The sequence below is a fragment of the Candidozyma haemuli genome, assembly GCF_002926055.2.
Source record: "Candidozyma haemuli strain B11899 chromosome Unknown F_2014730914, whole genome shotgun sequence".
NCBI classification, from domain to species: Eukaryota; Fungi; Ascomycota; class Pichiomycetes; order Serinales; family Metschnikowiaceae; genus Candidozyma; species Candidozyma haemuli.
In genome coordinates this window covers 790,818-806,643 of record NW_020289912.1, presented here as the reverse complement: position 1 = coordinate 806,643, position 15,826 = coordinate 790,818, and the positions used below count along the sequence as shown (strand labels likewise).

The 15,826-nt window shown below is 46.0% G+C and overlaps 4 protein-coding genes across 4 annotated transcripts; 2 read left to right on the top strand and 2 right to left on the bottom strand. All coding sequences in view use genetic code 12, as the record gives it.

Moving 5' to 3' along the window:
* Nucleotides 1-93: 93 nt before the first annotated feature.
* Nucleotides 94-1,305, top strand: CXQ85_004027 (uncharacterized protein; the record flags this gene model as incomplete). The annotated part of the gene is made up of 1 exon (XM_025487658.1): nt 94-1,305. The coding sequence occupies one exon, from the start codon at nt 94-96 to the stop codon at nt 1,303-1,305; it is 1,212 nt and encodes a 403-aa protein (XP_025344674.1).
* Nucleotides 1,306-1,543: 238 nt separating this feature from the next.
* Nucleotides 1,544-3,687, bottom strand: AGC1 (amino acid transporter; the record flags this gene model as incomplete). The annotated part of the gene is made up of 2 exons (XM_025487657.1): nt 1,544-2,556; nt 2,583-3,687. The coding sequence occupies 2 exons, from the start codon at nt 3,685-3,687 to the stop codon at nt 1,544-1,546; spliced, it is 2,118 nt and encodes a 705-aa protein (XP_025344673.1).
* A 2,586-nt stretch (nt 3,688-6,273) lies between these two features.
* On the top strand, nt 6,274-6,671 carry COX19 (Cox19p; the record flags this gene model as incomplete). The annotated part of the gene is made up of 2 exons (XM_025487656.1): nt 6,274-6,292; nt 6,337-6,671. The coding sequence occupies 2 exons, from the start codon at nt 6,274-6,276 to the stop codon at nt 6,669-6,671; spliced, it is 354 nt and encodes a 117-aa protein (XP_025344672.1).
* A 152-nt stretch (nt 6,672-6,823) lies between these two features.
* Nucleotides 6,824-13,012, bottom strand: KEM1 (chromatin-binding exonuclease; the record flags this gene model as incomplete). Its single annotated transcript, XM_025487655.1, has 2 exons — nt 6,824-11,078; nt 11,607-13,012. 2 exons carry the CDS (start codon nt 13,010-13,012, stop codon nt 6,824-6,826), a joined length of 5,661 nt encoding a protein of 1,886 aa, XP_025344671.1.
* Between the last annotated feature and the right edge of the window lie 2,814 nt (nt 13,013-15,826).

The window sequence follows — 15,826 nt, the reverse complement described above, 5'->3', positions numbered from 1 at the left end:
CCGCAAGTGTGAAAAACACCGTAATGGTTGCAAAAACGGCGGCTCTGCAGGAACATCAAGTTATCGACATTTCCACCTCCACGTCTCTTTCTCATGCCTAATGATCATAAAGCTGTGGTGGCAGTTCCTGAGTATGTTCTAAGCGAAAAGCCTGAATACACAGTTGAGCCACAGAACGCAGCCGTTGAACGAAGCGATAAGAGACAATGCACAGAAGTCCACTCTGATGATAACGAATGTCTAGTGAAAAGAGCCAATACGTGCTCTCACTACCACTTTAGTCTACCTCACATGGACCTTTCGCTGAGGCTAGGATTGACGCTGTTTTCGTACCTTCCAGTTTTGATAGGAAGGTTGAGCCACACTACACCACTGACTCTTCATGGTGTTGCAATGTACCCATTAGCTGCGGGCCTGGAGCTCGAGCATGAGAGGATGATATGTTTGCAGCCACAGAGTGGAGAGGTGGTTACCACCGAAGATCCTTCGTGCTTTGACTGGATTCGGTCTAAACATCGGTTTTTCACTTTAGAAGATGGAGTCGAGCTTCTTGGAATGAAGTCAGAAAAGGGAGAGTGGCTATTTGAGTTTCAGCCTGAAGGTGACTTGATAGCTGTGAATAACGATGGACATGACTATGTGGTTCCTGGCGATATCATCCAGGGCGTGTACCCAGATGCAAATAACGACGATAATCCGTGTTTCCAGCACTTTGCAGTTTCACGCAAGAACGTTTATCTACTCATGTCTGATTGTTTGTTGACCATAGCGCTTGAGGAACTAGCCAGTGCTGAAATGCCGGTAAAGAGAATGAGACTTTCGCCAGTGATGGGTGCCCCTCGAGACCCAATTGCTGAAGATGACGTTATGTCGTTTGTAAGGTGGAGAACTATATGTTTGATGCATAATGATAGAATGATGCACTGGGAGTTGCCCAAGTCTATTGTTCGCCATGTCAGGTATAAGAAGCTGCCGAACTTGATCACCCTTGTGGTGATGACCACGAAAGCTATTGTGCTCCGAGACTTTTCACCCAAAGAGCTTCAATGGGAAGGAGACAGTATATCGATTCCTCGAAAGAAGTACGATAACGGTCTTCCCATGCTCTTTATTTACAAAGACGTTGTGATTGCTGAAGAGGATATTGGATGCTTTTTGGCTATCGATCTCAAAAGCAGACGTACTGAGCGGTTCCAATGCCAGTTCATGTCGTCGTCGCTCAGTCCATTTCCATTCAGGATGTTCAATGACAATTTAGGTTCGTTCTACTTATCCCTGGACGAAACCACATGGGTTTTCAAATAACTGGCTTATATGGATACCGTGTACCACAGTAATTACAGTTCAGACGTTTGCAGACAGTCAAGTCTAATTTGGCTTCACTATACTAATACAATAACCTCTATCTACAACCACTGGTTGGTCTCAAAATCTCTAAATTATAAACATTCTATGCTTTTGTATTCTGAATGACATATAAAGACAGGTTTGAATAAATTCGTAAATGGACTCCCACGGGATTGAAAAGTCATGACACATGATTTTAACGTTTGATGAATTGTGCATACGAGTTGTAGTCGAAGTTGCCAAACTTGTAGTCAATATCTAACAACAACTTCACTGCATCCAGGGACTTGTAGACGTAGTCAGCTGGCAACTTGATCAAGGCATTAGTCAAGTCCTTACCTGGACCGGCCAAACCATGCTGCTTGAACAACTTGTCCTGGTTGAAGTACATGATTCTGGACTGCTGGCCGTAAACTTGGTCATTGGTCAAGTTGTACACACCAGGGTAGCCGCTGACGGCCTTGTAGTTGGACTCTCTAGTATTTGGAGGGTGTAATGGGAATAATCTCTGTAACAACTCGTAGGAGGCCAATGTGAAACCGAACTGTGGAGAAGATCTGAAAACTCTAGCCAAAGAACCCTTGAAGAAAGCAGAAATACCTTCTTCCTTCATGATGAGACCAAAAGCGTGGACAATACCTCTATATTTGACTTCGCCGTGTTTGGCCTCAACTTGCAATCTAGTCTTGATAACATCGGCTGGTGTGGTGAAGAAGGCAGCTGGGGCACCAGCCAAGGCACCGGAAAGCAACAACTGCCAAGTACTAAGCGAGTGTCTCTTGTTAGGGTCATGTGGGTCGTAGTTAAACAAGTGGTACTTGATGTTGGCATACGTTGGGAAGTAGATGGCAGAGAAGGGCACATCTCTCAACAAACAGGCGCTAGCACCCTTATAAAGACCCTTGACACCCAATTGTCTAACAATTTGAGCAGCAGTCAATCTCTTGTGTGGGATCTCACCGGGCTTCAATTCCTTAGCTTTACCACCCTGCATTTGCAATCTAATCTTGACAATCTCCAAAGGATTAGTGAAGATAACCTGACAAGCACCGGCGGAAGAACCAGCGGTAATTTCCCAGCCCATAGTAATAGAACCGTCGTCGTTGGAACCAATACCACGGACCAAATCGTTAACAGTCAACTTAATGGCCTTCTCTGGAGCCACACCAACCAACTGGGCAGCCAAACCAGAGTACAAACCCTTGAAACCTTCTTTTTAAGAATCTTCTTGAAACAATCGAGAGAGTTTTCATAAAGGGCCTTGTGTTTCTGGGCCTGCATTCTCGTCTTAACCAAGTCAATTGGGTAAACGACAGTTGCACCTATACATCCAGCAATAGAACCCAAGAAAAAGGAGTACAAGGAGTCGAAAATTGGCCACAAGGAAAAGTTATCTTCCTGAACAGGCTGAGCAGCTGGGTGGTCAAAGATCGAGTACAAGGTTGGCTCGTTGTTGAGGTAGTTGGGGTTCAAGAAGGAGATCAACTCCCTGCGAGGGATGGTTTCCTCGTTACGGTCGATCAAGTAGAACAACAAGTCGATTTCCTTGGTGGTGATGGGCTTGAAGTTGGAAGACTTCAAGAGGTGATCGTTCAAGTGGGTGTATAAGTCTTTCTTGTTGATCAAAATGTCAGCCTTGTCCTTGGTGGTTGGCGGCGTGTTTGCAATGACCTCATTGACCAAATCAAGCTTGTTCAAACAGTTGTACACGAACAACACGTTCGACAAGGTGAATTGATCGGTGTTGAAGTAGTCAGGCAAGGAAGCCAAGTTCTTCTGCAACTTGATAGACAACTTATGGCTCAAATTGCTCTGCAACAAGTGGTGGAAGTCGTCCTTTGAGATCACACCGCCTCTGCCAGCTCTAACTTCGAATCCACCAATCAACTTCGTCACAGGAAGGTAGTTGACCAAAGAAACAAAGTCCTGGAAGTCAATCTCGCCATTTGGAGCAAAGAACCGTTCAAGGTACGCCCAGTTCAACTTCAACTTCTTAGGCTGGTAGTTAGGATCGATAGCCTTATTCAAAGCATTCAACATGTCAATACACCGAGAATAAGACAACTTCTTGTTATCGTTAGCCAAAAGGTTAAACAACAACTTGAACTCACCGTCGCGTTCGGTCATAGTCGTGGTGAAGTTGACAAAGTCACCCTCGTCCACGTAACCCTTGCCGCCTCGGTCAGCGATCAAGTAAAGCAACGAGTATGACTGGGAAGGGAGGTCATTGGGGAAAGGAGCCAAGATGGAGACGAACTCGGGCAACGAGAGGAATTTCTTGTTGGAGACCGGGTCGTACGTGGCGAACTGGTCGAAGATTTCCTTAGCTTTATCGGCCATGATGGACGTGAACGTGCGGTTGGAGGTGGAAGAGTAGGAAGAATCTGTAGTTGATAATGTCGATGGTCGCGGTATACGTGGGGGAAAAGTGCGAGGTGGTTGATCAACGTGATTTTGACAGTTTGGAAGTGCCAGAGAAAAATGTGGGGGAAAGTGAGAAATACGAGGACTAAGTGGCCAATTGGTGAGGATGAAGTGGATTTAGATTTACGTTTTCTACGACTTTTAAGGTGCTTTTGGGTATCTACGTTGGGTGGTCCCCTCCAGTTGAAGTGTTCGTTGACCGGAAAAAGTCGCAGCCGAGTGAAAAATCGTCAAGGCGTTTTTTGTCTCCGCAGTACAACGGCCGAGAAACGGAACTTTTAGGGAACGACAATGATGGCGGTAAAAAGCGTGGTGGTGAGTTTTGGCGGTCTCGGCGTTAGCCCTTCGGGCGGGGCCAGCCTGGGGCCAGCCTGGGGGGCTGAAGAAAGGCCTATCGCCGAGACACGAGGGCTTCGTTGCCTGAAAAGGTCTCGGCGGCCGGCTGTTAACTATGGCCATGTCACAAGACCTTGGCCAGATCCGGTTACCCGAGTGAGGGGGCCGCTAAGTGGGCCGGGGCGCCGGATGCAGAGATATTTTGCTTCGACGCACTTTTGGTTGGAAAAAAAATGTGGAGACTGAGCCGCCAGGATACCTCTCACAAAACAGTTAAAAACAGCAAAACAGCAAGTAGAGAGAGAGTTTGAATCACCAAATCTTACGTTTCTAAAGAGTCTTTTTCACGTGATCCACTCCCACTCTCTCAATTCTCTTTATTTTCATCTTTCACACGCTGTATTGTATTGTTTGTGGCTCGGTTATTGGCGTACTTTTTTCTTTTTCGGCCTCTTTTTTGTGTGCTTGGACGCCTCGATGCAGAATTGTGTGGAGAATGTACGAGCCTTGCAAACGGGACCAATTTATTGGAAGAGAGGGAGGGAAGAGGTGGAAAGTGGATGGTTGATTGTGAAAGAGTTAAAAGTGAAATTGTGGAAATGTAAAAAGGCAAAAAAGGCTGTTAGTTTTGATGTTTTGTTTTCAAAAAAATCTAAAGTATTGGTGCTTTTGTGTGTTCATTCTTTCTCTGGTATTGCAGTATTTCACCTTTTTCAGCCACTGGCTGCGAAATTGTGGAAGGCCCATGAACGGTTGGAGAGAAGATGAACTTACGTAGTGATTTGACAGAAACCGAAAAAGATGAAGTTTGGAAAATCAGTGAATTAGGTAACGGTGATTGGCCTTGGAATGTTGCTGAAATCCACATATCTCTCTTCTTTCTTCCTTTCTCTTCTTCCCTTCTGCACTGTGTGTGGCTCTGGGATGGAGAGGGCTTTACTGAGGGCGGTGGGTGTTAAGCGAAGCAGGTGGCCTATCGCCGAAGGATAAACGTCGAATGGGGAAAACAAAACGGTGCCATTTCAACGTTTTCTGAGTTTGGTTGGATTTCATGTGCTTTTTGGAACTTGGGTGGGCATGGAATCAAACGGTGAATGGCTGCAAATGGGTGCAAAATGGCTTCCATGGGCACCCAGAATTCCCTTAAACGTCTATCAACGTTAAGTTGAACTTTCTTCTTTATCTCTAAATCTGTCTAACCCACTATTTGTTTCTGAAGTTTGCTGTTCTCTGCGATCCGGGGTAGTTCTGGAGGTACTCACTGACCAGCCGAGTACTGATCAGCGTTAAGTGTCACCACGGGTAGACGACTAGTCTCAAAACTACTCCATTGACTACGTCTCTATCTTTAAGATAATCCACACCCTCCTGGAGGTGTACCTTCCACGTTTGTGTCCCTGGCGGTCCAGCTTGTGTATCCAAAGAGTGCGCTAGTGAAGAGTGCAATGGAAGTCCAACAACCAACGACATTGACAAACAATTAACAAAATATTTCTATTGAGCCTAACATTTTTCTATTCCCTATTTAGTTTACATTATAATCGTATCTTTCGCCAAACCCGCTAGGTGGTTGCCAGACGAGTATACCTGAATAAGTAGGTGCAAGCGGCAAAGTTATTGCAGAGGCATGTCACAGATTCTTTCGAAGAACCTAAATATCACGAATACCTGCTAGACGCCTTTCAGTTGTAGAATAGATAGTTCGAGTTTTAAACTAGGAAACATGTTGCTGGAGTATATCTTGTATGTCTCATTTTGCAACCACACAATAGGCAGAGAATACATAAGATGGCGGCCAGAAACCAATAAAAGCAAAGGAAAGTATAGCACTACACCATTTTTTTACACAAACATAATCGAAGATAAATGACTTTTTTAAAGGAAAAGAATCACCACACATATTCTTGTTAACTCATCTAACCCTTACAATATGGCCTAGTTGGACCCGACAATCCCACTCACACACCGAAACCACCCCAAACCTAAACCCTCCTACAACACCCATCCCATTAAAGACCCACCCACCCTCATCAAACCCAAACCCGACCTAAATCACCTTCCAACTCCACCCATAAGGCCTTCTGACGGAATATCCTGCACACTAAAACATCCACCTGCCATATCTGCCCACATTCTTTCTATACCTCCAACTTGAATCAATACGATATGGCTTCCGGTGCACCAGGTATGTACACCTCCTTATACCATTCCAAACATCACTAACATCAGGTGGAAACTTCAGAAGTTGGACTCCAACGCCGCCCGAAAGAGGCGCTTTCCCTTTGGACCATTATGGTGATTGTAAGAACCAGATGATGGAATATCTTAAATGTATGAAGTTTACCGAGAACAGAAACGCTCCAAACTGCAGAATCCTTGCTAAGAACTACCTTCAATGCCGTATGGATAACCAGCTCATGGAGAAGTCCGATTGGGATACTCTTGGGTTGGTAAACCTTCCAGGCGAAACTCCAAAGGAGAGTTCAGCCAATGACATCAAGGAACCTATAAAGACGGCAGATGATCCGCCCCAGAAACTGCCTGAAAGCAGCTCATCTCTGTAAATGAACCATTTCCATGTAAATAATATCATCCCATTCGTCCCGAAGACGTTTGTACATAGCTAAAATCCATAACCAAGAGATACATGTAAACTACGCTTCGCTTTTTAAACAAATTTTCAATATTTAATTAGCTAATGATAAGCTGTCTTTGCCTATTGGCTGTCCTGTGGGGCTTTAGAGTCACCTCTGCCGCCTCTGCCTCTGCCTCTACCTCTGAAGCCACCTCTTCCACGACCGCCTCTGCCGCCACGGCCGCCTCTCGAGGAGCCTTGTCCTTTATGTTCATTGTCTCCAGCTGGCCCAGTAGGGGTAGATGTCTGTTGATGCTGTGCTTGGTGCTGTGCTGGGGGCTGCTGTCCCTGTGGAGCTTGCTGGAAGAACTGTGGAGGTAAGGGAACTCCTGGAACAACAGGAATCTGCTGGCCTTGTGGAGGACCTTGCTGCTGGCCCTGTGGATGGCCCTGTGGAGAACCTTGAGGAATACCTCCGTACAAATGAGGTGGAAGAACCATACCGTTTGGTGGAGCGCTTCCCTGGCTCATGACATTGGAGTAGATGTGACCATAGAGTTGTCTCACACGGTTGGCATCATGATGAGCGGCTTCCTCATTGACCTCATTTTCTTTGCTGGTGCCTTCCTTGTCATCCTTGTCACCAGCATCATCCTTCTTCTGCTTAAGCAATGAGAGGATCTCATTTGTATGTTTGGTAGACTTTTCCTTTTCAGCCTTCTGCTTGGCTTCGGCTTGCTTGGCCTTGGCTGCTTCGGCTTGCTTGGCTCTTGCTGCTCTCTCTTGCTCAGTCAATGGCTTCTTGTCCTTAGAAGCCTTGGAGTGGAACACAAGCTGTCTATTGGTGATGTTCAACACGAGAGAAGAGTCAATGATCATTCCTCTGTTGGTCTTCAACTTACCATTCATGTTGTTACCATTCACAAGAGGTTCGTCGAAAACAACACCCAAAGAAGTCTTAGTTCCAACAGCTGTGATGCTCACAATTGTACCCTTGGTCAACTTAGGCACCTTACCGGAATCTTGAACATAAATGACACGGTCTCCAAGATCGTACCTCTGGTTACCCAACAAGTGGTACGAGGCACTAGGATTAATGATAGCCTCTTTAGGAACACCCTTGATGTCTTTATTGTCCAAAGGAAGTGGTCTGCTCATGTAGTCCTCCATAAACTCTTCAATGGCAGCAATACTGAATCTCGTCAACGACTCGGATTCCAAGGAGACCTGGATCATGTCAGCCTTTGCTTCCTTCAACCACCTGCGTACTTGCTGAACTTCTTCTTCACTGCTAACCTCAGCGATAGGTGGCATGTCACGACGATCCTTCAAGTTGAGGAGGTTCTTGAAAAGCTTAGGGAACTTCTGTTGGTAATCCTTGATCAACTTCATTGCTAATGGGGAATACTCCCAGAATCTTCCGTCTTTCCTGGTATAACCCAAAACCTTCAAACGACGAGCATCGAACTTGATATCCAAACCGACATTGACACGGCCTCCCTTCTTATCCCTGAGCATGAACGACCCAGTGATCTTGGACAAAAAGAGACCGTTCACTCTCAACACCTTAGCAGCCTCATAGGAGGTGAGGTATCTGATTTCACGTTCTTCGATGTCAACACGCTTCCTACCGATATTAGGCTCCAAGGTAGACTGGATCTTCTCAACTCTGACATTGATCTTATCATTCCCAGTGTAACCAGCGACTGTAGCTGGGGCACCGTAAGCGAAAGCACCCAAGAATACAACTGGCAAACCAGTAGGAAATTCTTCATCAATTGGCAATGGAGGCTTCACGGCATATCTCTCATCCTCGTTAACAACGTCTTCAACAATCATCTGAATAGGAACAGGCTCCAGATCATAGGCAAAGGCCTTGACGTAGGCTCCAGATTGAGCCCTGACCATACCCTTGATACGCTGAACAAAGACAATTGCGTCAATTTCCTTGAGATGAACAGCCTTGGTCTTGGCATACTCACCACGGAGACCGTTACTCATTTGCTTGAACTCCTTGATCTCGTCCGGGGTCAACTCGTTCACCACAAACTTACGGCCAGTGCTAACCTTAACCTTTTCGTACTTGAACTGACCATCCCAAACTTCAGTCACTCTTGACTCGGTCAAGAAAGGCCAGTTACTGTAAACGATCTTACCCAAGAACTTTTGACTGAATTGCTGGGTGGACATGTCGTTCCAAATGTTTTCAATCTTAAGGTTCATAGACTCAGAACGCGACGGGAAGTTAAATACCTTGACTTCCAGCAAATACAATTCAGATGCAAAAGGCACAGTGTATAAGGTAGGGAAACCGGCTAGTAGCTCTTTGCCCAACTTAGCTCCCTCTGGCAAAGCAAACTTGAACTCTGGATCTAAAACAGGCAAATCAAAGTACTCTTCGTAACATCTGTCATGCTCAATATCGTGGAAGAATCCAGGGAGTGGCGTTGGGTAAACAGAATCGTTCTGAGGATTGAAGATAAAGATAATGTCCTTGCCGTGGCTATTTCTCTTCGCTTCCGAAGCCAGTAGCTTAGGCTCCACTGGCTTCAAAGCCTCGAGAAGTCTCTTTTCATCAACAAAGTCCAACAAGACAACAGCTTCCCAAGAAGCCGTCTTACCATTAAGATCAATGTCCACCTCATGTGGATAGAAGTCTTTGATTGGCGAGTGTTCTTCGGTCATCAAGGGCCTATACACATCGGGCATTAACTTTCTGGATCTTGCAGGCAACACAGCCATGAGCTGTTCGAATGGTTTGAAAGGAGTCGATTGATCGAAAGGAATCTCTGTTTCACCCTTTTCAACCATATCCTTGATACCAACAGCAATATCGGAGATTCTAGGCGCATAATGGAATCTGAAGTACCAACTCCAGGAGCGGCAACCCTTGTAGTAGTAGTACAACACCCATTGCAAACCTTCCAAATAATGTCTAGTCAAGTCAACCATCTTGTCCTCGTCGTGGATGGAGAAATGTAATTTGTCTCTGTAGTACTTGTCTTTCCAATCCACGAACTTAGCGTCATACAAATCCTTAGTTTCCTTCATCAACTCTTCAGTAGCAAACATGTTGGCGTTCTGGTACTTTCTAATTACCTTCTTCATGTCTGCTACTCTTTCGTTGTAGTCCTCCTCACTTTCATAAGGAGAGATGCCATCAACATCAATGATAGCCTCGTAAGTGTCGTTGGTTCTAGAATGAACAATGAGGAAGCCTGCTTCTAAAGCGAACTGCTTAATAAACGGAAGATGAGCCTCCACCTCTTCCTTTGGTAACGGAAGCAGTGGCAACTTCTGTGCATCGGCAAGTTCCAAGAGCTCCTTCACAGGACGATGACCGAGCTCCAATAGCCATGGCTTTATGAGATAGACCAACTTCTTTTGGTCCTTCAAAACAAGCATCTTACCTGATCTTTCTCTCTTCTTTTCTCCAGTGATGGAAATCTCTTCCAATCTTTTGTTAAACCATTCCACATCAACGTCTTGTTTCTCAAAGTTCTCCAACTCAAACTCAGACAAGTACTCAAGCCAGGTGCCGAACCTCTTGAAGTTGATCTTACCACCTTCATTCAAGTAACCATCCGAGTGTAGCATACTCTGCTTGAAAGTACCAATTAAAAGAGGGAACGCACCCTTATTGATATGTAAATCAGGCAAGTTGGGCAAGAAATCGTTACCGATAACGTACATGATCAAAATAAAATCGTCCAATACACGCTCAAAGTCGTACTCGAAGGAAATGTTGTTTTCCAAGTCTTTAAACTCCAAAGCCAAGTACTCTCTAAGCAATGACAAATGCAATAAGAAAAACTTTTGGTCGTGAACATCGTTACTCTTATTCTGCGAGCCAGGGCCAAAAGTGACCTCTTCACGCAACAAAGAAAAGTGGGAGTCGTGGGCAACCAAACCCAACATGATCAAGTCGGCATCCAAACCGTAAATACAGTGTCTCAAGTTAGGGTTATAGCTGTCCTGGGATTTCATCGTTCTAATGAACTGCATGATCTTGTGCTCTCCCTCTCCGGGCACCTCGTGGCCCGAAAGCACCACTTTTATACTGGACCAGCGGGTATCCTCAGACATCTTCTTGTGAATGAAATACTTCAAGTTGTCGGTCAAGTTGGCCATGAACTCTGTACCAGGGGTAATCGAGTTAGAGTCGAAAGGGTCCTCCTTTGGAATTTCAGCACCACTTTCAATAGCCTTTTTAAGATTCTCTTCTGCCTCAAAAGCAGTTCTAAAACGTCTTGCACGCTGCTGGTTCATTTTCGCCCTCGGAGCTACACCATCAATGGCCATATAGAACACTTCCTTGGGCTTTATAATATCAAACAAATGATCGATGTAATTAAAAATCGACGCGTAGATCTGATCGTCGCTCATTCTGGCCAAACTCAGGCTGTTTCCGTGCGTACATGTATGGAGAATGGAGTTCATGTCAAGATACAAATTGTCAAACTCGGGAACGTTGTCCCCTTCCACCAATTGGGAGATTAGGGGCCATCTTTCTGAGATGAACCTGAAAAACTTTGGAATTCCTGGATGGTTAGTAGGGGGTCGTTTGGCTGGTGTGGTTTGGTGTACATACCCATAGTTAGGTGGTTCTTAAGGTGAAGTGATTGGGCCAACGTTGAAATATCCAATCTACTAGGTAGTAGTGGGTGGCGCACGACCCTCACCAACGTCGTGCTTACTCTATACCAGACCAGCCACCAGCGCTCTTACAGCTTTTCGCAACCAAAAATATCTAATAAACACTTACAACTATACCGTTGATGCCGGCCAAAGGGCGCCTCATTGGCCAGAATGAGTTCCTTTCATAGTCCAGCGGCAATTCGCCCTGCTGGTATAAAGCTTGAGCCACATGTTCCAGTCATATCACTCGCAGTGTGCTTTCCATCCATCCAATAGCTGCAACGACCGCTTGTACAAGTCCCTGCTTGTGTTATCAATCGTCGTCTTGATGGAAGGTGCTTCCCGAACAACCTTTTCCCACAACAGGTGGGCTTGTGTGTTCATCTGCTGGGACCAAGCGCCAGCATGACTGGCAGCGTCCTGCGCTAGCACCTTTGAGCGAGCTCCCAATGCATCTGCAGTTACTTTACTTTGCTGGAAAGCATCCTTGATGAACGGAATAGCACGATCATTACCGAATTCCACTGCTTTATCACGAGCGTCAGCTACTGCTGCTTGGAAATGTTGCGTTTCTGCCGAATTCTTGAAGATACTCCACTGCGTCATTCCCCATTCAGCGCTTCCTTCAAAGAACCGTTTGGTGGCCTCAGTGCCACTAGCCCAGAAGCGGGGCCCATTCTCCACAGCATGCTCCCAGGCTTTAACGACTTTCAACTGACGCTGAGGCTGTTCGCCGCGAGCAAACAAGAACAGACGAGATTTCTCGGGAGCAATCTCCTCGTAAGCAAACTCTGTCCAGAAAGCATTAAGTTTATCCGCAAAAGTCAACTCTGGCGGAACCTCTTTAACTGGACGGAGCACTGCCACGGAAACAATCGACACAGCCAATCCCACGGCATAATACAACAAGAAATCCTGATTACGGTTGAGGGTTGACAAGATCGAGTAGCGGGCGTGCTGGAGGAAACTAAAGTCCCAGAGCAACTCCCTGCGCTTGGTGTCGATAACCTGGTATGAATCAGCGAACAAAACTCTATAGATCAGTCTAGAGGCGCTCCTGATTTTGGAATCGATAAGCGAAAGGGTCTTGCCGAGGCAAAAGGCAGAACAGTGTGGGGCAGCCGGTGGCGTTTCAATGGCTGGTTTCTTCTCGGTAGGAAAATCAACCTGAGGAACCTCTGGAGCCTCTGCAACTGGTGGGACCTGTGGGACCAGAGGAAACTCAGGAGTCTGGGGCACCTGAGACACCTGGTCTGGCTGATCCACCTGAGTCTCCTCGGCCTCTTCATTCTCCACGGTCTCACGAGCATCCCTAACTCTCTCAACACCCTGGTATCTCAATTCCTGGTCCTCAGCAGTCCCATGGGCCAGGTCCAAGTCCGAAGTCTCAGGAGTGGAGATCGAAACAGGTGTGGCTGCCTCGTCGCCCCTGACAGCCGTATCCTCAAATTCACCCGTCTCCCCCTTCAAATCGCCAGTCGTCTCGTGGCCAGTCAACGTGTTCACGGAATCAGCAGGGGGACCCAAATCAGGTCTCAGGGCGGTGGCGGAAGGGTCCAACCCCATCAGACCAACCGCCACGGGCTCGGAGTCGCTCTTATCATTGCACGAGACCGAGGGCGACTCGTCGTCAATGTCGGAAGAAGAAGAAATAATGGACCAGTCCTCGTCGGCAGTAATAGACGTAGACATTGTGAAATTAAAGAAGTTGTTTCAAAAGTAATCTGTGGTGAGAATGATAGGGAGTACAGATAAGGGGCGGTTATCGAGGGGCAGGTCAGGGTGAGAAGCAGGAAATTGGTTACGCCTGCGAAACACAAAAGGGAAAGAATAGACAAGAGGTGGCAGGAGGATGCAGAGGGGAAAGAGAAGGTGGGGGAGAAAATTGGGGAAGAATAGGAATATGTAGTTTTTTTCTTTTTTTTTTTTTAATACGAAATACATGGTTTTTGGGGAAATGCCTTGGGGAGTGGTAATCAGGTACCTGCGCATTGGCTGCAAACTGGGAGGGATGTAGAGGGAACGAGATGGATGGAGGGGAAGGAATAACGATAAGGGTGGTCTGAAAGTGGGATAGGTTTTCTGGGACCGTGACGATTCGAATGATATAATTTTTATGTGTATACGGTTTATGTGGATTCTGCTGGCTGGCCTATCTGTGTCTCAGAAGTGTCGCATAGTACTACTGTGGTGCCTATTAGAGGAGGGTTTACGTGGGCCGAGGGAATGACTGTGCCAGGCACTTTTTTGCTTGTTTTGGTACGGGGTCTGGCACTTTCCGAATCGTAAGGTAAAATCTTCTTCTTTCTGGACTCTCTTATTGGCTGGCTGGTGGCATGTTTAAGTGTGTGGCAGGTGCGGTGTTAGCGTACCACTTGGTCTGGTCTACCGACCGCTTTACCTAGGGAAGTGGAAATAAGCTTTACGGCTTGATTTGGGGCGTTTAGGAGTTTCTGGGGTTATTGAGAGTAAGTGAATTAGGTGATGTTTGGGACTGGCTTGGCTGGACTGGGCGTGGGTTGTAGGACTTCTACTGCCTGGGACCAATATAAGAACACTTGATAACTCCAGCAGGCCATTACTATACCTCCTTTAAAGTAACCCTAAACATCGAAGTCAATTTGATTTCCACTACCTAACACTACAGAACTCCTATCAGTAAGTTGTACTGTCACCTCTGCATGGTCTAAAAGGCTATCGTAAACAGACAACCACCCACCTTGGCAAACTGGTCCATAACCACAATATAATCTTAGTTCCTACGTCAACTAATACTCCTTTTGTCACCCAGCAATTGGCAACGGTAAGCGCCACAAAGCACCCGAAAAGAGCAATGTAACTACTACTCTACCAACAGTAACCCTGCTAGTACCTGATCCCTGCTGGACCAATTCAGATCAAGCCCTTTTTCGCTTACACTCGCCTAAATGTACCGTCAAAGTAGCAACACTGTCTATACCTACACACTCGCCACAAGTGACCGATGACCTAATACAAAAAATGCACAATATGCCTCTTTACTTATGCCGCCACAAGCCCATCATATCTCCTACATCGCCACGGCCTCGGATATTGCTCTCCGGCTACCAACAGCAGCAACAACGTCGGTCCAATTAATCACGCAATGCGGACCAAACGGAGTTCCTTTTCAACGGCTTTTTTTCTCTTTGTCATAGGATGCTGTGTCAAGATGAGGCACAGGTTAGTCATTGAGGCGAATGCTTTTGTGTAACATTAGTTGATCCTGGTACTACAGGTGTGCCCATGAGGCTGCTGTAATAGAACGCCCAAACGACGCAGAATATGTGTGGAAGCGATAGATGAGATGGAAGGTGACATCACCCTGGGCTTCCACAAAGCTTATACTGTCCAGCTGATAAACCTTAATATGCTATTTTGCACCTCAAATGGTCCTGGATCCGGATTCCCCCTAACTCCCAGACCACCAGCAATGGTTTTACGATTCTGAGTTGTGAGCCTAGATGTAATGTAGGTGACGCCTCGTCTTCAAACCAGCCCAGTGCTCGTAGCTCAGAGTGACATGGCCAGCAATAAACAAGAAAGACCAAGTTCAACTCTTCATCGTTAATTAATCAAGGCCTTTTTCTGGATGTGGCGGTGAAAAATGCAAGAAAAAGAATGCAAGCACAAGCATAGAACATTCGACGCCAAAAAGTGCCGATGGGCGGACCAACTGCAAGATAGAGCAAGAATTAATATGAAGTCGATAAAAAGAAAAGATAAAAAAAGCACAGAATTGAAAATAACAAGTAAACATATTTTCGTCTGGAGAGACCAATGACGTTCCAGGAATCGATGGAGGCTTTACCAGGGCTTCGCTCAACCTCTACTTCGTGTTGATAACCTACCAACTTGAAACCACCATCGATCTCTAACCGGCTAGATATTCCTCTCTAGGCTTCCAGATGTTTCGAGCACAGAAAGCCGCCACACATGGACCAATTTCACTTGGTCTTGTTCTCCTTTTTATTTTTTTTATTTTTTTTTAATAACCGACTTTTCTGGACCATGCATTTGACTGCAACCAGACTTGAAACCTAATAATCAGAAAATCTGCCCACTCTCCGGGCGTCGCCGATGGAAAGCACACAAAGCATGGTGTTTTGTTCGTCTAATTAGGGGCGGTTTTTTTCCATGGCATTCGATGTGTTTCTATGGAGTAGCTTTGGTAGCTGATTGGTGGTTTTGATGGCATTTTGATGTAAGTCGATTATATCTGCAAAAGTCAAAAAGTTAGTAACCAATAAACAAAAAAGATCAGTTTTAGGGGACCATGAGGGTCCACTGTTTCTTTTTCTTTGCCTCTTTACCCGATGCACAAAGGGTTAAGTTTCACCCTTCCTCAGTGCACAGTGGCTGTTTGGTAAATGCTTGCTACAACCTCAATGTAGAGTACCCTACGTGAGTTCCCATACCGATGATAATATTACATTATACCCTAGTAGCGTAACGTGCTACGGCCGTATGCAAATTGTGTGAGGAGTT